We start from the raw sequence: 27,136 nt of genomic DNA, 5'->3' as shown, positions 1-27,136 counted from the left end.
AAATCTTCCTGAGGCCACCAAAGCAAACTGCGTATGTGCAAACAGCCTAATTGTAACTAAAAATCGGACTATTCCAAACACACCCTCCACATTCAGTGAAGAGTGCATGCACAAGAAGGATGTTCTTCAATATGAAGAGACTCTAGTGCAGCGGTCACCAACCCTTTTGGCACCAGGGATTGGTTTTGCGGAAAATGATTTTTCCATGGACCAGAGTGGGGATGGTTTGGGGATGATTCAAGCACATTACATTTATTGTGCACTTTATTTCTATTATTATTGCATTAGTTCCACCTCGCATCATCAGGCGTTAGATCTCAGAGGCTGGGGACCCCTGCTCTGGATCCATTTGCCTGTCATGTTCAAGTGTTTGTTTTGTTTTCTGGCTCTGAGCATATTTAGAGACATAAAATATAGTTCTGAATTAACAGGAAAAATCTGATCCATCCCTGACCCGAGGGATAGAAACAATATCTATCACAAAGAGTATTAACAAGTATAGAGAACTGTCACCTGTTTATTTTCTAATTGGGACATTATCATTCAGAATCATTTCTAATTTATTCTTTTTAATCAAATGAATTCTCTCTATAGATCCATCATTCCTTAAGGCTATTCTATGCATGTGACATTTCTTAGGACCAGCCTATGTGCTTGACTTTTTTTCCCCCCTCTGACTTTATTCTGCTTAACATAAACTGCTTGAACTCTATAGATTATAAGGTTTGTTTTAATGGGACATGGTCACTCTACTAATATCAAAAGTAGATGGGGAAAAAATGGGCTAATACAGCAGTAACTGAAGATGTTTTAACATAAGGCATTCACCTAAATGTGCTAAGAGCACACAAACACTTCCTGGATCCATTTGCCTGTACAAATGCCTGTAGAGATGTACAGGTGTTCTCACCTTGGTGGGACCCTCCACTTCCCCAGCCATGTGACCAGATCATGACCTCATGTCAAAAACAAACAACAACAAAATATCACTTTGGAGTTCATATTCAGTAGTCAAAGGTATCTAAACAAGTCACAATTTCTCTGGGCTTAAGTTTTATCATCTGGCAAATGGAAGAGGCATCACAGAGGATGGCCACAAGGCCGCAGGAAGATTATATCATTCTCTATTTTGAATAATGCAATTATGAAAAAGGATACATGTTTCAATGTTGGCCCCAACGATATAGCCAGTTACATCGAAGTTGATCCTAATAAACTTGCCCTGAAAATAAATTACAAAAAAAAAAATAAAAAGCTGAAAATAAATTAAGGACACAGGAGATCTGAACACTATAATAGTGTTCACTGAACGCCAAAGTTACTCTGTCATGTATCCAAAAGTTGGTTACAAAAATGGAATCTTAAATATATTATCCCAAATAAAAGGAAAAGAAAAAGCCTCAATAAACTTAGGGCTGGGGTAGGTTACTTTACTGGACATAATAAAAATAAAATGCTAGCCATTTAAAATTTTTTAAAAGCTCTTCTAAATAATCTGAAAGATTTTAATAGCTTTAAAAGAACACTGTATCCAGTCCTCTAATGCTAGATTTCAGAAAAGTGAAAAATAAAGATGATTTCCTAAGAAAACAGAAATTCATTCAAAGAAAAACAAAAGTTGAACAGACCATAAACACAGAAAATAATAAAATATAATTACTCCTTTAAAAATGATGGATTGGTCTTATATAGTTTAGCAAATTCCTTAGGGAATATTGAATTGTCTTACTACACACATAACTTTCAGGGAAAGAGAAAATAGTGATTCTTTCATAATCCCATTTTATAAAGTTATCATAACACTGAATACACAAGTAGGTAAACATATCATCAAAAACATATCAGAAAGCAAAATAAAAGCAAATATCTTACTTGCAAATATAGATATAAAAGGTCAAATTAAATAGACTTTGTAAAACCAAGGAACACAACAATGATCGAGAATCCCAGGACTGCTAAGGACTGATATTTGTAAACATACTACAACTATTCATCACAGGAAAAGGCAGGGGATGGGACGGCTTTCTTGATGGACGTGGACAAGCAGACTCTAAAATTTAAGGGAACTGAAGAAGACCTAAAGAAATCACAATGATTTTGAGAGCTCCAGGACTCACACTACTTGATTTTAAGATGCTATAGGATAATTAAGACAGCTATAGTATAATTAAGAAAGTGTGGTACTGGTGTATGAACAGAGATACAGATCAACGGAGCAGTGTGCAGTCCAGGAACTGAAAGCCTTGCTCTGCACAGGAAATGCATGGCTAGTTTGATACAGCTAAAGTATCATGCCTTCACAGTAACAGATGCACATTTCACTAAGGGTCTGCTTTGGATGCCACTAAATCCCAAAGTGTTTGAGAGGAAGGTAAAAAACATGATTCCTGGATGAAGTAAAAGTATTTTGTGAAAGACAGCTTTTTAGCACCTCTCAAACAGTTATGTATAAAGTCACTCACTACGTTCATAAATTATCAAAACACGGGTTAAACTGAAACAACTCTAGACAAGGGTCTAACATTTGTAACTGAGTATATGTGGACAACAGAATACATTAACAGAACATGAAACTGAAAAAGAGGATGGTGACACCAATATCAGCAACACCCTCAAGTTTAAAAGTGGATCTTTGTGTCACAGAACTTAAGGAGATAATTTAAATTCTATCGACTACCACGCAAATCCATCTTTAAGAGGCTGCTGGTGAGCATTTAGCAATTACTCCATAGAGAATTTGTTAATTACTTTAGAGTCACAAAATAAAAATGACAATTTGCTTGCTTATTTGGTTAGTTTTATTTCATGAAGGGAGAGAAAGTTTTGTTTGGATTTTCTTTTTTTAAACAGGAGAAAAAACTTTTCCTCATTTTCAGATGGACTAGTGATATTATGTAAGCGGACTTAATAACAACAGTTAATACAAATAACAGTTTACACAAATAACAGTTAATACAAATAAAATGGCTGAGGCACTGAGAGATGCTGACACAATGCCCCCCAACCCCAGGAGAAGCAAGGCCGCGCTTTTTGAGCACCTGTAGAAGAACAACGTGGCCCAAGCACGTCCGGGGGACTGAGGCAGCGCTAAGGGAACAGAGAAAGGATTCCCAGTCTAGTGGAGCTGAGTAGTGTTTCGGTTTAGCAAGTACATTCATTACCTTCAAGCTGAACAGTAATTTAAAGGGAGGTTCTGTGCTTGTTTCAAGTTCTCTTACAATAAAACTACTACAGAGAGTAGCAGTCCATGATAACAGTGCAGTCTGATTTCAACTTCTAAATTGTAAGGAAAACTACTCCATTATTTTCAAGTCTGGGCACATAACTATTCAGAGTGGCAACCATAAACACCTTTATTCTTCTGACAACAGGTTCTCACTTATTATTGCCTTTGCATTGTCAGAATGCAATACTGGAAGAATACCTAAAACATCTGACAAGTCTGTAATTCTGTGGAGAGGGGAGGATCTTTTTTGATCTGTAACTGTAAAACCTTTTCATTTTTAGATTTACAAGCACCAATTAGGATGGTCAATCCAATCAATCTCTTCATTTCGACACCATCAACTTCCTTTTAATCACTTTCATATACAATTTTGCCTTCAGCATCTGTCCTTTTATAAACCATATTGGATAAATGCGGATCCACAAACATCACAAAAGGTGAAAGAGCACTGTCACTCGGTCATTCAGAACACAGTGGTCCAGATTCTTATTACAACGTTCTGAGTGAGGAAATTCTTCCTCTGGAAAGACTAACTGGATGCTAAAGACACATTTCCTTTTGGTCTTTAGAAATACATTGTTCTTGAATCTGAGAAAATTCAAGGCTACATCATTTAGAGACTCACTCTGCGACTTATGGAACCAAGATCACCATCATCGCTAAAAGTCTACAATGCTGCCTCTCTCTCTGCATTCATCTTCTCATTCATCTAGTATTTGTGAAATGTGTTCCTCTGTCACTCTTTTCTCTTGGCCATTTTGGTGAAAATTTTTGATTTTTCAACTATGTTCACTGAAAGCTAAAAGTAGACTAAAAAATGCTCTCTGCAGCACTCTTTTATACCTTCTTGAAAGATAGTGCAATTCTTCGGGCAACATAATAAGCAAACTAAAGGACGATACAGTAATCACTGTGATAGCATCCTACTAGGCAATTCCATTACTCTTTATTATTCTGGTCTTGTTTTAACATTGTTGGGGATAACTGATGAGTAATGATGAATCAATTCCCAGGATGATGAAATAGCAAAATGTTGCAAAATACAGAAAAGATTACTAATATATCATAGTGATAAGATTACTAAAACCTTTAATTTTTCTTAGATTTATATAATGGTCCAAAGGAAACATATGATAATTATGAGAGAAATGAGTTTTACTCTGTTTTTTAAAATAAGTCAATTCCATCCTTGTTATGTAGAAGATCCTTAAGAAAGAATAAAGTTTAAAAACTGACAGTTCTTACAGATAGTTAGAACTGTTCAAAAAAGAAACTAAAGTAAAATCAGGTCCTGATGGTTAAAATGAGGATTATAATTCTTTACAACTTTTAAATAGCTGTATCATTTATACAATACTTCACTGAGCTAAAAAAAAAATAGCTATTTTAAAAGAGAGTAGTCAAGATAATGTTATTACTTCAAAACTGCAAAGAATACACTGCCAACCTGCTGCTTAGATACTTTTTCAAACTTTAACACTGTAGAAAAGTTAACCAAAATCATATCATACCACCTAATTCTTGCTGAGTATTTCACTTAAAACTTTGTTGTATAGTAAACTTTCAGCTTTCAATAACCTAATTTCTTTATTATATATTAATCTACATGCTGTTTAAGCTTTCAACTTCTTATATTATTTTCTATTCCCTTTTACAACTCTACATCAGAAGTTCAAAATTCATTAAAAAATTCTTTATCTGGGCAAAAGGACAAAGTTTCCATACTGGCAATGTTGAACTCTAATAACTTTAAAATCTTACACTGAACATAATCCATTTTATATTTGGTGAGCTTATTTTTTGTTTACTTCATGAGCAAATATAAACCAAAAATAGGAAGTTACATAAAAAAGGAGAAATTGGAAAGAAAAAAAAAAAAAACCACCCTAAATTGGGCTTCTGAATAGGTAACCTAAAAAGAAATGTCCCAGATTATTTTAGACATGTGATAACTTACTTGGATAAACAAGCAAAGTCACCAACACACAACATCTAACTTGCATATCAGCTCCCTAGCCATCGGTCCACTTTCCTTTTCATAACCAGCCCCTGTAGTTGCTCTAACCATTACAATTAGTGCCAGAGAAGTATCTTCTGGCTGAATGAAAAGGGCCAGGCAAAAAATCATGAAGAAAGGGGGGAGAATGAGGAAGCCTACACGTGGAGAGGGAACAGAGTGGACAGGGGTGTCCCTCCAGCCCTCCCCTGACCCCAAAGGAAACCAGTACCTCCTCACATACCGGAATCAGTACCCTTTCAGAATTAACGTCTTTGTTAACATACAAATCTAGACCAAAGTGGAAAACAAGTTGAGTTTTACTATTAAGTGGGTTGGGTCCTCGAATCTTTTAAACATGATATGAAGAAACTTGTGGAAGATTTTGTTGGTGTTCAGTCGCTAAGTCATGTCCTAAGTCTGGACTCTTTGTGACCCCATGGACTGCAGCATGCCAGCCTCCCCTGTCCATCACCTTCTCCCAGAGTATGCTCAAACCCATGTCCATTGAGTCACTGTGAAAGCTGTCTGTTTTGTATCTGATTCCCATACAGGTCAGATTGGGGTACTCAGAATATTCAACCAGGATTTCGTCAACAAAGACAAAAACAAAGGAAAAAGCAAAAACAGGACAAGTATTTTACGTTATGAATGAATGATAGAGGATGCATTTTGGAGGAGGAGCTAAGATGGTGGAGGAATAGGATGGGGAGACCACTTTCTCCCCTACAAATTCATCAAAAGAACATTTGAACGCTGAGCAAACTGCACAAAACAACTTCTGATCGCTAGCAGAGGACATCAGACGCCCAGAAGAGCAGCCCATTGTCTCGAAAGGAGGTAGGACACAATATAAAAGATAAAAAGAGAGACAAAAGAGCTAGGGACGGAGACCCGACCCGGGAAGGGAGCAGTAATAGAGAAAGTTTCCAAACACCAGGAAACCCTCTCTCTGGCGGGTCTGGGGGAAGTTTTCGAATCTCGAATCTCAGAGGGCAGCCTAACTGGGAGGATGCACTTTGAGGCATGCACACTGTGCTCTGATCCAAGGACAACTAAGACAGCGCGTCATCTGCGAGAGTCTGAACAGCAAAGACAGCTAGCATCCTCTCTTGTGTAAAGCTGAAACTGTTAAGAATTTCACTCAAAAGAGGCAATAGGACAACTTGGGTATTTTGATACTATTAAGAATATCTTAAAGAATTTTATCCCTTCTGAATCGACTTTCTAGAACTTTTTCTAGTGGGTGGTTACGACATACCCATAGTAATTAGACCACATTGTTAGCACCTTACTACAGGGACAATGCAGCCTTCATGCTCTGAAAATACTTTTTTCCCTCTTCCTAATTTGCATTTAAAGTTGCTGTAAGATCTGTACTTTACTAGAAAACACAGTAGCCTAGACAGTGTGCTGTGTGTGTGAGTGAGTTTGCTCCAGGAAGAATCTCCAGTCTGGAGGTAGCTATTTGCCCTAAAAGGGAAAACCCATTCGGGAAGTAATTAGCCAGGACGCAATCCCGAGGCCAGATGGCTACTTTAAATGCTCCAGCTGTTTTAATCTCCGAACTACACCAGAAGCTTTGTTAATTAGTAAAAATGAGTTTTCTTATGAATTAAGTGGCCTTGTTACTTAGTGTAATGGATGTTTGAGATTCCTGGGGGAAAATCAGTGACATTAAGAGCCCTGGTCTGACTGGAAACACACAGACGTCCGCCAGCCAGTCCAGTGTGGGCCGGTGTCAGGGCTGCAGCAAGCCCCAAGGGCTGGGAGGGCAGCAGCTCACTTGGAGGACGAGGGATGCCCCGTGTAGACCACATCCTGTCTCGGATGCTGTCATGTTGGCCTCAGTAAGTCTTTATGGAAAGTCTGGGTGACAGTACTAAAGACAGAGCATCGACCGTGTTCAATTTACCTACAAAACTGATTTTGGTGCCTGCTGGCTAATACAGGTGAGGGTACAGAACTCTGACTCACTTTCGTTGTAACTTGGTAGCCAAGCAGTAGGGAGGTCACCTGGAGCCTGTATCTGGCTCCAATGATTAGAAGCTAATTAGCTATTAATACCTCAAGGTACATAACTTGGGAATTGCCAAACTGGCTTAAATCTTTGAAAAGGAAGAAAAAGAAAAGAACAAAAAGGGAAAAGATTTGAGGAAGTATGGAAAGTGATCCCCACTAAAACTTTCTGAGGGAAGATGTATCTGCCGATACAATCATTTTGAAATTGAAATCACTGTTTCAGAGTTTACAAGAGATTCATTTTACATAAACCTCTCCATCTGGAATGCATCTGACTTCTCCATAAACAGAGAGCTGGACTAACTGTGAACAATTATTTTCAAAAGGGTAATGCTCTCCTAAAGAATCTCCCCTAACACAAACCATATGCTAGTCTTTGAAAAAAAAAGAAGATATTCTTCAGGAAATTACTCGTCTATATCAGATCAAAGAAATGAAAACAAATGGATTCTAAAATTTATGGAATTTATAGTTTCAAATATTTTCACTGCAAGCACGTAGCTTTAAATATGACTACATGGAATTCCACTGGACACACAATTCATCTTTTAACCTCACACTGCTCTTTCATGTTGATGTCCAACACCAATCCCAACCCCAACCCCAGGCCTGGCCTAACCATGGTGCCAGAGCCTCCCTCCTGGCCAGACTCCCACACTTCTAAATCTGGGGCATAGGCATGATGGAAAACAGTATAGAGGTTCCTTAAAAAGCTAAAAGCAGTTACCATATGATCCAGCAATCCTGTTCCTGGGCATATATCCGGAAAAGATGAAAACTCTAATTCAAAAAGATATATGCACCCCAATGTTCATAGCAACACTATTTATAAAGCAAAGACATGGAAGCAACCTAAATGTCCATCAACATATTTATCAACAATGGATAAAAATGTGGTATGATACACACACACACATATACACATACACAATAGAACTCATTCATAAAAAAGAATGAAATTGCCATCTGCAACAAGATGGATGGAGCTAGAGATTATCATACAGAGTGAAGTTAGACAAAGAAAGACACATATATGATACTGCTTACATGTGGAATCTAAAAAAATAATGCAAATTAATTTATTTACAAAACAGAACCAGACTCACAGACATAAAAAACAAACTTATGGCGACCAAAGGGAAAGGGAGGACAGGGATGAATTAAGAGTGTGGGATTAACAGATATATACCACCACATATGAAACAGACGAGTTACTAGGATTTACTGTATAGCACTGGGAATGATATAGGTTAATATCTTGTAATAACCTATAACAGAAAAGAATCGAAAAAAAAATATATATATGTATAACTGAATCATTTTTGCTATATATCTGAAACTAACACAATGTTGCAAATCAACTATAAAAAAAAAAAGCAAAAAAATTAGGGCATGCATATTCCCAGAGAGCCTGGCACGTGCAACATGCTACCTGAGCTCAAATGTATGTGATGGCAAATGATCAAAAAGTTAAAACACAAATGAAGGTGAGCTCTGTCCACTGATTAGTCCAAGGGTCTAAAAGAGTGTCTAGCACTTAGTAGGCAACCACACTGTAAATGAATGGATTCCACAAAGACGTCTACACACCTACTATGTACGTGGGAGGCACAGAGCCAGCAACTAAGGATCTGGAAAGCAAGATGGGAGGGCCCCTACCATCAGGGACCTTATATCCTAGCAGGAAAGAAGTCACAGATGAGCACAGCGCAAACCACAGACTGTGGGAAGTGCTATTAAGGAAAACAGCAGGAGGCTTGGAGGGAGAATACAGGGGAAACCTCCTCAGATCTGATTTAGGTTTTGAGAAAAATGAGGAGTATAGGGGACAAAGATGGAGAAATTTAAACAGACTGGAAATATGTTTTGGAAGTGGACCCACACAATTCACTCCTGGCCTGGACATAAACCATGACAAAAATGCTCAATCAAGGATGACTCCTAGGTATTTTGGTTTTCTAGGTTTTGTTGATTCTGTTTCGTTTTATGCTTAAGCAACTGGGTGACTTGATTGTATCATTTATTCACCTAAGACTTACAAAAAGATACTTTGAAAGAAAAAGAAAAAAGTTCCATTTGGAATATGCCAATTTGAGAAATCTGTTAGACATCCAAATGGCGATAACAAGCAGCACAGTGACCAGCGAAGCTGCTGCTGCTGCTGCTAAGTCATGTCAGTCGTGTCCGACTCTGTGCGACCCCACAGACAGCAGCCCACCAGGCTCTGCCGTCCCTGGGGTTCTCCAGGCAACAGAACCGGAGTGGGTTGCCATTGCCTTCTCCGACCAGCAAAGAATAGGTGCTTAATTAACAATTAACTGAAATGCACAACAAAAAAATTCAAGCATGTAAAATTTGAAAATGAGTCTACACTGGCTACTCTCTAACCACCTGAGAACCAGGGTTGGCAACACCCACTGAAGACTGCTAAAATGTTTTAACTGAATGTGGAATGAGAGTTGATCAATGGAACAAATATTGCTAAAATCAACCTTCTTGTGATATTGTGCAGTTAACACCTTATGATAATAGTAGCTGGTTATGAAACTCTTTCTTTAAAAAAATACTAAACATATCAACATAAAGTTGACTTTCTAAAAATTAAAACTCAAAGCCAACAATTTAAAGGCATCTTTGTTTCTTGGGTGAATGATTAGTTATGTCTAACAACACTGCCTTAATCAAAAATCTTTTCTAAAAGGATTAGCTTTTACTATGTTAGATGGAGCATACTTAGTGATGATTATTCAGTAGCACAAGCACTCTGGAAGGGAGAACTTCAGCTGAATCAGGGTTTGTTGAGAATTTACATTGACGGGTGATTCTTGCTAGAATCAATTTTCCTGGAAAAAATGTAAGAAATTCTTCCCACCGGTAGAATGGAAAACAAGTTCTCACCAGAATAATCTTTATCAACCTTTGGACAAGCTGTGCCAATAACAAGCATTAAGGGGACCATGTACAGTTACTGCTTTACAAATGAATTTCAAAGCTGATGACCTAATTCAGACTACCATTTAAAGGAGCACGTCGGAGCAGAGTCTCTCAACCTCCATGTAACTGATGTTTGGGGATAACTCTCTTGTGGGGCCTCCTGTACATTGCAGAACGCTCAGCAATATGCCTGGCCTCCACCCACGAGATGCCAAGTGTAGGAAGCCTAGGGGATTCCAAATTGAGAACCACTGAGCTACAGTAATGCAAATTACAGATCTGTTATTTTAGACGCTAAGTTGTGTCTGACTCTTTTGAGACCCCATGGACTGTTGCCCACCAGGCTCCTCCGTCCATGGGATTTCCTAGGTAAGAATACTGGAGTGGGTTAATATTCCCTTCTCTAGGGGATCTTCCCAACCCTGGGATCGAACCTGTGTCTCCAGCACTGGCAGGCGGATTTTTTTTTTTTTTTTTAACTGCTGAGCCACCAGGGGAAGTCCGTGGAACTGAGGCCTCTTGCCAAAAGCTACCCGAGTAACAAGCTGGGAAGCTAAGCTCCTCCAGCCTCAGCAGCCTTCAGATGCTTAGCGCTAGCCAGTCACACGGTAATGACAACCTCTTGGCAGACCCTGAGCCAGAACCAGCACCCAGCAACATTGAGACAAAAAATGCTCTATATCACTAGGACTTACAGTATCTGGTCACAAAGCAGTAGACTCTAATACAGAGTTACCTGTCCCTCTGTTCCAAACACAAGATCCCCATCAGCTGAGTCCTTACCTTTTAATAATGGGATCACCACATTCTAGACCAAAGGATAGGACTGGTTAGTAGCAATTTACCTTTTCTAGGCAAAAGTGAGACAAATGAGCACAAAACTGTTTCTCTTGGATTTGGAGTGTGGTTTGGGAGAAGGGGGTGTTTAGAAATCAGGAGAGACTGGTACCTTGATTTATGTGGTAAAATAAAACATTTTCCACAACGAAGTCCTTGAAAATCTTTACAACACTCTCATACCAAAGCTGGTAGCTATCTCCCACCCCACAGCACAGCCACTAAACACAGGGATTTCAGCAAAAAGAATTTAAGATTTAATTGTGGCTCAGACTCAACGCTGATGATCCATGGAATGACAAACTCTAAACGCAGCTCAGTTTCCTCAGATCTGAAAGTCACAGTCATGCTTCTTACTGACATAGGCATACTTGTTATCCCACTTTGTGGAGAAAAAGCTAAAATAATTACTAAATGAACTTGGACTAAGCAGATCTTCAGATTTTGTCTTACTAGGAATAAACAGTATTCCAAGCAAATATATCCCTACTACTTTTCACATAACCTGGAAAGCCTCTTGCACTTCAACTACCTCTGAGGGTATTGGGTGTTAGGGTGGAGTTGTCCCCCACACCCCCAAATTCATATGCTGAAATCCTGATGTCTACTAGCTCAGAGCAAGACTGTATTTAAAGAAAGGGTCTGCACAGATGTAATTAAGTTAAAATGAGGTCATAATGGTGGGCTGAATCCAACATGACTGGGGTCTTAGAAGAACAGAACAGACATGCAGAGGAAGACCACATGAACTCCCAGGAGATGGCTGTCCACAAGCCAAGGAGACAGACTTCGGAAGAAACCAACTCTGGCCACACATTGATCTCAGACTTCTATCCTCCACTGTGAAAAAATATATTGTTTAATCTATTGTTTAAGCCACCCAGTCTGCAGTGCTCTGTTTCAGCAGCCTGGGCAGAAGCATACAGAGGGTTATCGGCTACCTTTGTATACTGGGTCCCTATGGTCTGGTCCCTCACCTAGAGTCAGACATCCTGGAGTGTGAAGTCAAGTGGGCCTTAGGAAGCATCACCATGAACAAAGCTAGTGGAAGTGATAGAATTCTAGCTGAGCTATTTCAAGTCCTAAAAGATGCTGTGAAAGTGCTGCACTCAATATGCCAGCAAATTTGGAAAACTCAGCAGTGGCCACAGGACTGGAAAAGGTCAGTTTTCATTCCAATCTCAAAGAAAGGCAATACCAAAGAATGTTCAAACTACTGCACAATTGCATTCATCTTACACACTAGCAAAATAATGCTCAAAATTCTCCAAGCTGGGCTTCAACAGCACGTGAACTGAGAACTTCCAGATGTTCAAGCTGGATTTAGAAAAGGCAGAGGAACCAGAGATCAAATTGCCAACATCCACTGGATCACAGAAAAAGCAAGAGAGTTACAGAAAAATATCTACTTCTGCTTTATTGATTACACCAAAGCCTTTGACTGTGTGGATCACAACAAACTGTGAAGAATTCTTAAAGAGATGGGAATACCAGACCACCTTACTGCCTCCTGAGAAATCTGTATGCAGGTCAAGAAGAAACAGAACTGGACATGGAACAATGGACTGGCTCCAAATTGGGAAAGGAGTACATCAAGGCTGTATATTGTCACCCTGCTTATTTAACTTCTATGCAGAGTATATCACATGAAATGCCAGGCTGGATGAAGCACAAGCTGGAATCAAGACTGCTGGGAGAAATATCAATAACCTCAGATATGTAGATGACACCACCCTTAAAGTAGAAAGCAAAGAGGAACTAAAGAGCCTCTTGATCAAAGTTAAAGAGGAGAGTGAAAAAGCTGGCTTAAAATTCAACATTCAAAAAACTAAGATAAAAGCATCCGGTCCTGTCACTTCATGGCAAATAGATGGGGAAACAACAGAATCAGTGACAGGTTTTATTTTTTTGGGCTCCAAAATCACTGCAGATGGTAACTGCAGCCATGAAATTAAAAGATGCTTGCTCCTTGGAAGAAAAGCTATGAACAACCTAGACAGCATATTAAAAAGCAGAGACTGTCTAGTCAAAGCTATGGTTTTTTCAGGAGTCATGTATGGATGTGAGAGTTGGACCATAAAGAAGGCTGAGCACCTAAAAATTGATGCTTCTGAACTATGGTGTTGGAGAAGATTCTTGAGAGTCCCTTGGACTGCAAGGAGATCCAACCAGTCCATCCTAAAGGAAATCAGTCCTGAATAACTGATGCTGAAGCTCCAATACTTTGGTCACCTGATGCGAAGAACTGACTCACTGGAAAGACCCTGATGCCAGGAAAGACTGAAGGCAGGAGAAGGGGATGATAGAGGATGAGATGGTTGGATGACATCACCGACTCGATGGACTTGAGTCTGAGCAAGCTCCAGGAGTTGGTGATGGACAGGGAGGCCTGGCATGCTGCAGTCCATGGGGTCACAAAGAGTTGGACATGACTGAGTGACTGAAATGAACTGAACTATGGTCTGGTGGCTTCTTATCCCAGAAACCACATCATCAGACTATTGTACGGACCACAACTTTACAACCCCACAGTAAAAAAAAAAAAAGTCACAGTTATCCTGATTTCCAAAAACCGCCTATAGAGGAATCGTTAGAATTAAAGTTGCTTTGATTCTGGCCTTCTTAACTTTAACCAAGACATCTAATATCAGAGGAGGGAGGAAAAACATAGAAACAACTCCAGCTATTGGAGCAGAAATAGCAGAAGCTGAACGATTTGCTATCAAAGTGTTGACTCTGAGAAGCTGGAAAAGGGAAGGCCATGTCCTGTGACACTGATCTTGCTGTCATTCAGGAAAATGTCCCTAGACGAGCTGTGCGAGCTGAGGGGGAAAGTAAAGTTTTCACTGAATGCAGAGAGTAGGATGGCTGAGAAGAAAATTTTAGAGAAGTACCATCCCAATATTCCATGATAATCTATATGAGAAAAGAACCTAAAAAATGAATGAATACATGGGCCTGTATAACTGAATCACTCTGCTCTACACCTGAAACTAACACAACACCATAAATCACTGTATCCCAATAAAACTAAAATATTAAAAATAAATAAAGAGAAGTAACAGTAGCGATAAATCATTCTGAGATCCATATACCATAGAAACAGCAAGGTACAAAGACAACAATTTACCACATCAAATTCCAACTTCACTTTGTTCAGTGTTAATTGTGCCCAGCGCTGTGTTAGGTACTTGACATGAAGCTGATTTAATCTCCATGACAAGCCCAGAATTATTTATATCATCCCCAACCGAAGTGCAGAAATAGGTTCAGAGAGGTTATAACAACACAACCATAGCATACATAACTATATATTTATATACAATAAACATACGATTTAAATTACTTTCCCATTTGTTTTTTTCCTTTTTTTTTTTCTTTTCAAAATGTGACTACTAGGAGAATTTTAATTACATGTGACTTGCACTGTATTTCTATTCACTATTCCATACTACATCTGTTAGGGAGGAAGATACTTTATTTGCTTAATCATAGTAAACATTTAACTAGAAGTCTGAGGATTGAAAGGTTTCTGGCACTTTTAAACTTACAAAACGAGATGAGTTATCATTTTTCACAGTCTTTGCGTTTCCAAATGATTCCAGGATTGGATTTGCTTGCAAAAGCTGCCGTTCAAGTTCCCCCTAAAAGACATCACACATAAAGACACACATAAATAAAAGCAAATGTATGTTAATCTCTCTACTCCATTCTTCAAAGAAAAAACGAAGCAAACAAAACACTGCCTCTTTTCCTCAGTTTTCTCATTTGCCATCTAACAAATTTTGTTGTTGGCTTCTTATTCTCAGTCTTACGGGCTCTGCTAAAGGGGGGGAAAAATCAGCCTCTATCACGTGACCACAAGGAGAAGATGAAGTCATATTGAACAGAGATGCTAGATATAAGGACAGGCCACACAAATTAAGTGGAGAATTTTTAAAATTAAGCAAACTGCTTTTCATAAAATGAAATTTAGCATGATACTTCAATTAAGAACATATTAATACTTATGCTTCTGCTTATTTCTACTTTGCCTTGTTCCAAAGATTTAAGGCAGTGAATTCTAATAATTTCCACTGTACTGGTAATAAGACTTGCCATTTTCCTAAAGATTTAACATAATATCTTAATGACATAGACAGGGCAACGCCCTCATCTCCAAATTCAGAGATGACAAAGATGATGATGCTACTGAATTCTTGCTCAAATTTAAAAAGCTAAGTTATATCATATTTGGTGTAGTGTATGCTTTATTCAGTGTCCTTACTTACATGCAAATTAAGCTATAAAACAGTTTACAAACAAAAGATGTAAGTAAATTAATATGTGCTTTAATCATGAAATACAACAGAAAGCTGCATGAGAAAGCATGAAGCCATTTCTGGTCACGAAAAGCACTACAAAATGACCCTATGCTCGGGGAATGTAATTTCAGAATTATACTCTAAGACTTAAAATCCTTTTCCAAACACAAATCTTACCTGTGTATTTTAAAATACCCACCACTATTCTAGACCTAAAGAAAGAAATAAAAAACACTAATGTGCTTCTCTAAGCAAAAAAAAAAAAGAAAAAAGAAAGAAAGAGTATAAGGAACCGCAGGTAGGATTTTTAAATGAATGTCCAGTTGCCACGTGACGCATGACAGTATCATCAAATCCAAAGCCAGGAACAAGTATATACCGTGAGGCAGTCTCAGCCAGCGTGGTTAGACGTTAGGAGGTGCTGTTCCCTTGGGGAGAGGGTGGGGAATGTGCCTGAGACCCGTGACACAATGTGTATGCACTTTAGAGCATTTATCTGGATTGCCGGGTTTTCCCAGGTCTTCACCACAGTCTACAGTTGTGTTCAACAGAAACCAGTCAGGAACTAGTCCTGCCATGTGAATGTCATGACGCAGCATCAACTCACATTTTCAACTTTAGATAATATGCTCCCTGTAACAGGGAATCTTCCCGTTTATGGACTTCAAGGGACACCAGACTATTTCTGATGTAAATCCTTCTAAATGCTATATGCTGCCAAAGCTTCTCAAACATGGTATCCTAAACCAACGTTAACAAGGCTGAGGTCATCATTAAGGACAGCAGCCATTGTGCTGTGACACAACAGAGAGCCTTTTCCCTAGAGGTCAGAGGGCACAGCCATCACTGAGTCTGTGGCCAACATCTTGCCAAGTCCTTGGTGCACTGTCTCTGCAATAATGCCTTGGGCTAAAAGATTCCTTAACCTCACTCAGCCTGTGTGATAAGGGTGTAGAAACTGTCAGAAAAAATACTGACTGACAGATAGGTGGGGCACTGCACTTATCTGACACGGCCACAGTTAGCTCAAGGAATCAGAACAGAGATTCCTTAAAACTACACACTATCCTACCAAATCATAATAAAAACACTTCCAATAATAATTTATCTTTAAAATGTTCACCTAACTTGAAGACAAAACAAGTACTGTATACCTCATTTTAATATTCCCTAGACATGGCTTCACAAGAGTTGTTTGGTCAAGATAATTAGTTTGTTTTTCTCCCTGGCATGTATATGTTGTGTGTGTGCGTTTGTGTCTGCACACACTGTGTGCATGTGATTCACTAGTCTCGATCCCATTCTTTCATTTGGCTTAAAGGCACCAGCTGCATCCTCTGCGTCAAGTCAACATCAAGCTAAAACAATGTTCTGTGAATGTCTGCTGAATGGATGGATAATGACAGGTCCAAACACACTCTATCAGTATCTGGGGAGGGGATGGTGGTGAGCCAGAGGTGGCAGGAAGATTTGGATTAAGGGTCCTCATAGTCACTGTGGTAGGTGTGGAGATGTGGGTCTCAGCTATGGGGGCCACTCCATTAACAGGGATGTGGTGGTACTTCTCTTCCAATGGATTTCTGACATGACTGAGACCAATTATAGATCTCAAAGACTCAGGAATGAATCATATAAAGCTTGACCAAAGCTAGTACTATACAACACACAAAAACGATCTTTAGGTAAGAAATTACCACTAAATTTGATCACTGCTGCACTGAATAATTCCACACTTAGGTAGAAAGTGCTTACAGCTCCCAACCAAATTATGAAGCCATTTATAAACCTCCAGGAGCAGTGACTAAAGTGTTAACCTTTCCACTGGAACTGCATGGGCAATGTTCCTCTATGTCTGTTCTATGTGGTAACAAGAAATGTCACTGTGGAACATGGGGAAAAGAAATTAGTATTAACTACTGAAATTATTTTTAAAGTTCTAAGTACTTAAATCATTAATGCCAATCATGATGAAAACTACACCCCTGTGTTTATTACATAATGTATTACATATACTTGCTCTATGATAGATACAGAACGAGTTTGAAATTGGTGAAAAAAACAAAAAAAAAAACACAAAAAAACCACACACACACCTTTCAAAATTCCAGTTTAGCAAGGGGACTCGGGCTGGCCTCCTGCTGCCCTCATAGGCCTAACAGGCAAAGCTGTGGCTTTCCCACTGACCACAGAGTAGGGCTGGAAGCTGATCAAAGTGAAAGTCACTTAGTTGTGCCTGACTCTGCAACCCAATGGGCTATACAGTTCATGGAATTCTCCAGGCCAGAATACTGCAGTGGGTAGCCCTTCCCTTCTCCAGGTGATCTTCCCAACCCATGAATCAAACTGAGGTCTCCAGCATTACAGGCAGATTCTTTACCAACTGAGCTATCAGGGAAGCTGGTGGCAGCAACTAATCACATATTGAGAAACAAGCTCCAGGATAGGCTATAATTTCTGTGCTTCCTACTTGCTACCTGTTACCCTTCTGTATCAGTTCAAGGCAGTTTAGACCAGTAGATACAAAGTCATCTGGAAGCTGCCATCTGATGTGGCTGACTGAGCAGTTAGTGGGCAGGTGGGCTGGCCTGAAGAGGTCATTCTCAGGGGATGGTCAAGTTTAAGAAATTAGTTGTCTTCAAACCTGCTCTGAAATTGCACTTTTTCCAGGCTTCAGAGTGGCCTTAAACACCATGCCAGACAGCAAGGGTCTGTAACAGCGACATACGATGAAGGAACCTGGACTGAAGATGGACTTGCAGTTGGCTGGGGCATTAAGACAAATGAGGACTCATTTTGTTACAGCTAAAAGTTTACAGGTAAATGTTTTACTTCTTAAATACTGTGGCCTTAATTTTGAAAATTTATTTCTTATATTTGTTCATATTTCTATAATGAAGATGAAGTTATAAAATACATTTAAAAAAATTGAACACTTCACAGAGCTAGGACAGCCTCAGTAAAAAGACAATGACAAGTAATGACTAGGAAATGGAGAAACTGGCACGCTCATACATTGCTGGGAATGTAAAGTGGTACAGCTTCTATAGAGAGCTCTGGCAGTTCCTCAAAATGTTTTTTTCCCCCTCAAAATGTTAAACAGAAAGTTAGCACAACCCAGCAATTCCACTCCAGGTATACACCCAAGAGTAGTGAAAACGTATGTCCATGTGAAAATTGATATATTGCAGCATTATTCATAATGGTCCCAAAGTGGAAACAATCCAAACGTCCATCAACTGATGAATGGATAAACAAAACATGATGAATTTAATATAATGGGTTACTATTTGGCCATAAAAAGGAAGGGAGCACTTACACATGCTCCAACAAGGACAAACCTTTGAAAACATGCAAAGTGAAAAAACAGCCACAGAGAACCACACGTTATATGATTCCACTCACATAAAATACTCAGAATAGGTAGACTCAGAGAGACAGAAAGTGATTAGTGATTTCCAAGGGCTGGGGGGGACATGGAAGGTGATTCCTATGGGTAAAGGGTTTCTTTTGGGGGTGATGAAAATTTCCAAGATTTTAGTAGTAACTGTGTGACTAGACTGAAAAATAAACAAACTCCACTGAACGGTACGCTTTAAAAGGGTGAATTTTGTGGGACATGAATTTAAACCTCAATAAAGTTGTTGAGGGAAAAAGAGCCAAGAGCAAATAAATTATAGATTTGCAAAATCTGGAGGCTACAAATGCCTTTCCCTTTGTTTGTTTGTTTTAACAATTTATACTGCTTAGTTTAATGTTAGTTATACTGCTTAGTTTAGTGATAAAATGCTACCAATTTATACAAATGATTCCTGGGAATCCAAGTAAGTTTTGCCTATAAGGTTCAACATAAATTCAGAAACCAGTTACAGGGAATCAAAAGAAACACTGACCTTACAAAGTAAAACCATTATTTTATGGCAGTCATCCTCAAAATGGAGTGAGGAAATCATGTCTAGGGGCACTCGGGAGAGGATGGGGGTGTAGGGAGAGAAGTAAGTTCTTGAATGACCCTCCCCAGGGTATGACCAGTCTCTAGGTTCAGGAGTGTCTCATATTCCTCAATGTGCTGGGGAAGAAAAATGAATGGAGAACCAGTGGTCTCCTCATGTTTCTAAAGACATGGCATAACTATTACTTGACTAGTGTTAAAATAAACTTGGGAAAGCAGCACAGAAGAGTCTGCACAGAGAACATGCAGAAAGACATGCACGTCAGTAACCACAGCACAGCACAGCCCAGAGAAGCTGGTGCCTTCTGGAGGGAACCTGGCTTGATCAGACCCAAAGCAAAATCTAGGGGTAAGCATGCTCCTCACAGGGATCCACTCTGTAGTTGTTTCTGACATTGAAACAAAACGTTAACGATGATGATTTATGTAAGCCAGAGGATTAGGAAACCTAAATCTGTAGGTTAATTATTTAACGCTATTTTGCTAGTGATCTAGGTACATATTAAAAGGTCATTGAGCATGTACTCTAAAGCACAAAGAAAATCTGGTTGCTGGTCTAGAGATTCCTTCTTTAACTGGCCAAAGAGCCTTTCAATATTATATAGGATAGTGATGATTTCGTTCATCCTCCCAATTTGCATCACTGGTGTGGTCTACAGCTAAAAGCAAAGGAACATCATGGGATTTTAGAGGTGTGGTACAAGCTTTGGTGTCTGAGAATCTCTTAAGAATTCTAAAGAAAGGTATCTGAAAATCTGTGTCTATGACTATTCCTTTAGACGCTTCTGATTGCTTCTTCATGCTAATAGGTTGTTTTCATAGCACTATCACTTACTGCTTTACGCTGCTTTGAAGCAGCATGCTTGCAGAAAGACATACAAACCAAAACCATTCCAATGCTAGGGAAAGGGTCAAGTACAGGTGCAGACACCCCAGTCTATCTAAGGCATCTGGCTCAGCCCTGCCCTCCCTCTATCAGGACATGCTCTGGTCCATGGTCTGCCAGATGCTATGCTCTGTGGGGCTAAAAGCGAGGCATCTGATAGTTAGGAAGAATAACACTCCTCTACAACTTGCCCAGGACAAAAAAATTCTGTATTTATACATTAAATACAATGAGACTTTCAGGTTACACATACCAGACCACACAATGTTAACAGATCAGAAACTTACAGTTGCAACCCTAAATTCAAAATTTAATATGTGGCATGAAGTTAGGTTTCCACATGCTTAAGAAGTATTAAAGTGATTCTGCCTGGCCACTGACACATGAAACCCTAAGTTTACAGGCTTCACAAACATATGATTCAAAGTCATAATGAAAGGGTAAATAAACATCAAAAGTTCCTCTAGAAAACAAAGGTAAAGCAAAAGGGCATGCTGCTTCTCAGAACAGTGAGCCTCAAAGCAACACATTTTCAAAAAGAAACATTTTGTTCGTAAGAGATTTCGCTCAGAGCTAATGGTATTTGTGCCTAGTAGTGACTCAGTCTAAAGACAGAAATTAATGCAAACACTCATGACTAAGAAACAAAGAAAAGCACTTGCCTGGTGTTTCACTGGTTTAGGTGATTCCTGCTGCTCGTTACAAACAGACAAACGCAAACGTTAGCAAGTTTGGGTCTTTTCCTAGCGGTAAAGCCACATCCAAAGCACCAAGTCAGTGTGAGGGTTAGAACTGTGAAGCGGGTTTGGCTGGCATCTCTCAGGGGGTATTAACAACTACATCTGCATATCTACAAATCAAGGATAACTGACGTGTTATATTCTTATACCTTTTCTGTCATCAATTCTCCCCCAAATTTCTATCCTCCCCTCAGGCTGCTGTTGGTGGTAGCTCTTTAAGTTCAGAAAGAACCACTGAAAATATCTGAGGATATTTTTCTGGTGGTTAAAAACTGAGAAGTCTTCATGAGCCTTGCTTATTGACTTCTAACAATCCTTACCACAACTCTGCAAGAGATCATGCTTTGAGTCACAACCACAATTTCAGTTTGCCTTGTTGGAATTGCCAGTTACCACCAATTTCTTGTCCTAGCCCGTCCTTGCTGGGGGAGACAAAGAAGCTGTCAATAAAGGCAGTGCGCTGAGCACCCTCACTTCCTTATTCTTGTTTCTGAAGTTACTAAAGAATAAATCTAAGGGTTTTAAAAACAAGGGCAGAACAAAAACTTACAGGAATATTATGGTCCTTTCGTCCTTTGTGTGAAGAAGCAACATGAGCAAGGTACTGAATGACTTTCTTAGTGTTTTCTGTCTTCCCAGCACCTGATTCGCCCCTGGAAGATATAGTAACACAGGCTGCTTTACAGAAAGCACAGCACATACATTCCCAACCTATAATCAACAAAAGTAAACTGATTTGAAACTAGAATTAGTAGGAAATAAAAAGAGAGTAAGCAGGGGAAAAAAAAAAACAAACACAACACTATCACCCGTAGCTGGAAAGTGATTTTTAAATGGTATAAATTAAATATGTTAGTTTGGTAGATGCCAGTTAAGAGGACAGAGGAAAATGTTCACAACACTTCTCCACTTGTACTAGGAATAAGTGACTCTGCCAGAAAAGTTAAGTTTATTAGAATGTTTACAAAGAAATTCCTCAGCACCAGAAACATATCCAGCACTAGGAACAAAACTCATAGAACAATTAGACTAAGGTAACTGAATCTGCAGGAGTTGAATGAACCCTGGGATGCCCACTGATCACGGATAACATCTTCAAGGCCTGAACACCTTTTAGGTTCATCCCTCAGAGCTGATGATGGTTCACTCCCCTGGACCCACAGAGCATTTTGTACATTTAACTCATACACAGAGCTTTTCTACACTGTTAAATCCATCTATGTTTTCCTTCTAGGATTTTGATGTCTTCACTTTTTACAACTTATTTTAATCAATCGAAAAAAATGTACAGTCTGAGGTCAATTTTTTTTTTTTTAACTTTATTAGTTTTGGCTGTGCTGGGTCTTTGTTGCTACCCAGAGTTTCCTCCAGTTGCAGCAAGTGGGGGCTGCTCCTGTTGCAGAGCACGAGCTCTCGGCTATGTCGATCTCAGGTGCCGTGGCATGTGCGCTCAGTAGTTGCAGCTCCCTGGCTCCAAGCACAGGCTCAACAGTTAAGGTGCATGGGCTCAGGTGCTCCACCGCATAAGGGATCTTCCTTGATTAGGGATCGAACCTGTGTCTCCAGTATTGGGAGGTGGGTTCTTTACCACAGAGCCACCAGGGAAACCCTGCGGTAAATATTTAATCTCATTTTCCACTCACATGATTCAGCTCACATCCCATTATCAATGGTTGACCAAGACACTGATTATCTTGGTCAAGTGACTTGAAATGTTATCTTTACCTTACACTTATGACTTTATTCCAAAGTCAAAACCCTATGCAATATTTCTGAAGTATGACTAACCACATTATCCATCATTGTTTTTTAAAACCTCAGAGACAAGTAGTCTCTGAGGTTTATTTTTTTCAGATAAATTTCAAGTAATTTTTTCCTGCTATATCCCTCCCCTGTCTCCTCCCACCTGCCACCTCTATAAAAACAGGCAGACAGAATTTTGAGCTAAATAATATACATGCTATTTTTAGGAGAAATGATGGCTTCATCTCTCAGTTAAATTCTGTATTTTTCTAAGTTCAAAACAAGCAAGGACCCATGTTTATCTTATTCACCTATTAAGTCATAGTGCCTAGCATAGCAAGTACTCAATAAATTCTGCTGAATAAAAGAATGTAAGTCTTATATAAGTTTATTCTAGGCTCTATTTGATATTTTTGGTCCTGTCACTAATGTCCTTTTATCACCATTATACTTTCTACTTGGTCATCATTGGTACCTGCTAATGAGTATTGTTCATTCCTTTATTCAACACATTTCCAAATCAACTCAGGCATCCCTTAAGTGCTAGAGATTGAGCTGTGGATACAGTCTTCCTGGAGCTCAAGATTATAAGAGATTTAAAACAAACAAGAAAAACAAATTGGGTGTCTGTAGGACGTGAGGAGGGTGATGAAGGAAACAAGGTGACTGAGGGGGAAAAGGCCGAAGAGCAAAGGACAACTCCCTGGAGATTTAATTGGGGGGGGGGGGGGGCGGTAGGCGGGGTGCTCGACTCCTGAAAGCTGAGCAGGACCAGGTACGAGAGGGCCTGAGACATAACATGGAGGCAGATGGCAAGACAAACGCTAAGGCCCTAAAGCAGAAAAAAAGTTCGGTATATTCCAGCAACCAGCAGCCAAAGTGCAGGATTTGATATAAATAACCAGCCAGGCAGACACATCAGGAGAGACTGCCGCCGAGGTGGAAAGGCGTGGATGGGACATACCCTGGAGCCATGGGAATGAATCTGGATTTTATTCAAGTGCAATTTCATAAGAGCTATGCCAGTGGTTTTCTCTGTTGTGTTCTTAACTTTATTTAAAATACCTAAATAAATAACTTTATTTAAATTACTATCAAGCTAATCATGATGTTGGCTGTTGGCTTCAAACAGATAATTTTTCAAGATGCTAAGAAATGTGCCTCATGTAGACTGACGATGACTTGTCTTGAAGCAGTTATGATTGGTACTCATCAGTTTGGTTTGCCTCTGCGGTTTCTTGACTAATCCCTCTCAACTGGACATACTTCAGTGTATCCTGAAAGCATTTTTTCCCCCGACTGTCACGCTTACTCAGCTGTACTGAGCCGTCTGTCAACAACTGCCTATGAACTCTGCTAAATTTTCTGTATTTCAGGTCTAGGATACCTCTGCTACTATTACACATAAGGCTGTGTTGTAAAGGAAAAGAAATACAGTCCATCTAAAGCACGTAATTGGGCTTTCCCAGTGGCTCAGTGGTAAAGAATCCACTTGTAACACAGGAGTCACAGGTTGGACTCCTGAGTCGGGAAGATCCCCTGCAGGAGGGCATGGCAACCGACTCCAGGATTCTTGCCTGGAGAATCCCACGGACAGAGGAGGCTGGTGGGTTACAGTCCTTGGGGCCGCAGAGAGTCAGACATGACTGAATCGACTTAGCACACACAAAGCATACAACTAGTATTCAATAAACATTACCCATTATTGTCCACTCAGCTGTTCATCCACCATGTAGAAGGGAATTTGAATTACCAAACTCTAAACTACTTCATGAATCTATCATGCTGGTAAAGTGGTTAAGAAGTGGGCCATGGTATCTTGATGACCTACTTAGATTCAAATCCAGCCTACCACTTCTTAGTTATGCGGCTTTGGGCAAAGTGACTGGCCTCTAAACCTCAGTTTAGACTTCTTTAAAATGAGACCTGGTTGCTCTGCAAAATTGAGATCACACCTGTAAGGAGCCTAGCATGGGACCTAACCAGAAGTTGCTCAACAAATGGCAGCAATGTTAACAACTATGATGGTCAACAGAGATGATGAATAAATTGACAGAAGTAGAAAGATGATAACCTCTGATTTGAATATGAAAAACACAGCAGAATCAAAGAAATATTCTTAGAAAAAAGTTGTTTTTTTTTTTTAAGGTGAAATGGCACATCTGTCCCAGATGAGTCTTCTAAGAGTTCTTTTACATTTTGGATAACAGTCCTTTAGCAGTTCTGTCTTCCACAAATATTTCTTCTCAGTCTGTGGTTTATCTCCTCAATCTTTTAACACTGTCTATTGCAGAGTGGAATTTTTAATGAAGTCTAATTTATCAGTTATTTCTTTGATGGATGTCTCTGGTTTTGTACCTAAAAAGGTATTGCCATGCCCAAGGTCATGTAGGTTTTCTCTTATGCTACCTTCTAGAGTTTTATAGTTTTGTATTTATATTTAGGCAGAGTTGGACATGACTGAGCACACACGCACACAATCAAATGAAGTGAGGGTAGAAATTTGCTGGGTACAGGAGGGAACTTTACAAGATGATAATGATAATGTTCTCTATCTTAACAGAGGTTTACGTTATACAAATAACTTAGCCCATATATACTTAAAGGACATAAATACTTAAGAGTTTTGCATACTCTTATATGCAAAGAGTATGTTATACCATAAGAGTACTGTTATACCATAAGTTCCCTACACATGAAGGAGTTCTGTTTCGAGAGCACATTCAGAAGTCCAACTTTTCCCTAAGTCCAACAAAGTTAGCCTAAGTACCTAACACAATCTGCTATATAGTACTGTACTGTAATAGGTTCATAAAATTTTCCACACAAATACATAAAAATAAAAAAATAAAACATTTTTACTCTTACAGTATAGTACCTTGAAAATACAGTGGTACAGTACAACAGCTGGCACAGAGTTGTCATCGAGTGAAGAAGCAAGAAGTGTTACCAACTGGAGGAGGACAAGGACGTGGGAGATGGAAGAGGTGAAGGATCGTCAGCAACAGGAGACGGAGGGCAAGCTGCCATGTCACTCCCGTCTGATGTTGGTGGAACACAGGTTCATATCTTTGAAAGTTTACAACTTGAAGGTTTGTATGTAGGGGACGCAAGTGTATGTGAATTTTGTCTCAAAAAGATAAAGATGTAAGTCTTGAACTTAATGTTATGTATGCTGAAGTATTTAGGGGGAAGCACACTGATCTACAAATGCATCAGATGAAGGGATTAATAGCCCAAAGAGTGGCTTTTCAGTTTAAAATGAAAACATCTGAACAATCAGCAGTCACCGAAAGAAATACCATCCAACCTTAAGCAGTGAAAATGTTAGTAGCTTAGTCGTGTCAGATTCTTTGCGACCCCAGGGAATGGAAACCACCAGGCTCCTTTATTCATGAAATTCTCCGGGCAAGAATACTGGAGTGGGGAGCCATTCCCTTTTCCAGGAGATCTAACCAACTCAGGGATGGAACCCACGTCTCCTGCATTGCAGGCGGATTCTCTACCATCTGAGCCACCAGGGAAGTCCAACCTTAAGCGTAGCCTCCTGAAAATGCAGCTCCCATGGAACCCCACCCCAAGGAGTTTCCGGACTGGGGGAAGTCTGACCCTGAGCCCCAGCAAGTACAAATTCAGCTGTCCACTGGCATCACAAAGTCCCAGAGAACCCTCCATACTTTCCCCTAGAAGCCTCAATCCACCTACACCACCCTCCATTTCTCAAATTTAGTACAGAAGCCTTTTATTTCTGGTTTTCAGCAAGTTACTCATCACTGAATACTCCCACATGTGTGCATACATAAACCCTGCCTTTTCTCCTGCTAGTCTACTGTCAATCTGTAGATCCCCAACCTCAGGATCCCAGTTGGAAAAGTTTTCCTCCCAACACAAACAATAAAATGGATTGATAGAGGAATGAACAGAATATATAAGCAAATATAGTAAAATATTAATGGCAGAATCTAAATGGTAGATATATAGATCTTGGCTGCAAAAATTCTTTCAGCTTTATGTTTGAAAATATTCATAATAAAATGTTCAGAAAACTCAAAAAAAAAAAAAAAAAAAAAAAAAAAAAGCAAATCCGGTATCTGATGACTGCTACTTTGTGCGCACGGATACCCCAGCTGCTGTAGCTCATAAACCCACACCTCATCACTGATGCATACATCAGTCTCAAATGACAATAACCATCTAATTATAAGTGCTAGTGCTTACAATGGTCACTTTTGGTGACAAGAGTAAATCAGTGCTAACCTTATGTTCTGTCAAATAGTAGTCACTCCCTCCCTAAGTGTTTCCTGCTTCCAAACATTCCAAAGAGTCCTCATCCAAAATGATCATTCAAGCTCACAAACCACCCAAAAAGGAGAGGAAATGTGTCCTGTCCCTCACCCCCTGTCTACGCATGCAGGGTCACCGTGACTGTGACACTGCAGGCAGGTGACACAAGTTCTATTCCTCTCTCACTTGTGAGCAGAAGCCATCCTGGGCCCCGG

General features: G+C 39.5%; 1 protein-coding gene across 4 annotated transcripts in view; it reads right to left on the bottom strand.

Moving 5' to 3' along the window:
* MYH10 (myosin heavy chain 10) overlaps window positions 1-27,136 on the bottom strand; it is a 152,723-nt gene that overhangs the window by 55,299 nt on the left and 70,288 nt on the right. For all 4 annotated transcript variants that reach the window (XM_065910010.1, XM_065910011.1, XM_065910008.1 and 1 more), the window contains exons 5-7: window positions 21,445-21,547; window positions 14,567-14,659; window positions 1,159-1,222 (exon numbers count right to left, since the gene is read on the bottom strand). In XM_065910010.1, coding sequence (XP_065766082.1) covers window positions 1,159-1,222; window positions 14,567-14,659; window positions 21,445-21,547 — 260 coding nt within the window. The remainder of the gene's footprint in view (window positions 1-1,158; window positions 1,223-14,566; window positions 14,660-21,444; window positions 21,548-27,136) is intronic.

This window comes from Muntiacus reevesi, chromosome 18 (genome assembly GCF_963930625.1).
Source record: "Muntiacus reevesi chromosome 18, mMunRee1.1, whole genome shotgun sequence".
In the NCBI taxonomy this organism is placed as follows: Eukaryota; Metazoa; Chordata; class Mammalia; order Artiodactyla; family Cervidae; genus Muntiacus; species Muntiacus reevesi.
This window is presented reverse-complemented; position numbering and strand designations above follow the sequence as displayed.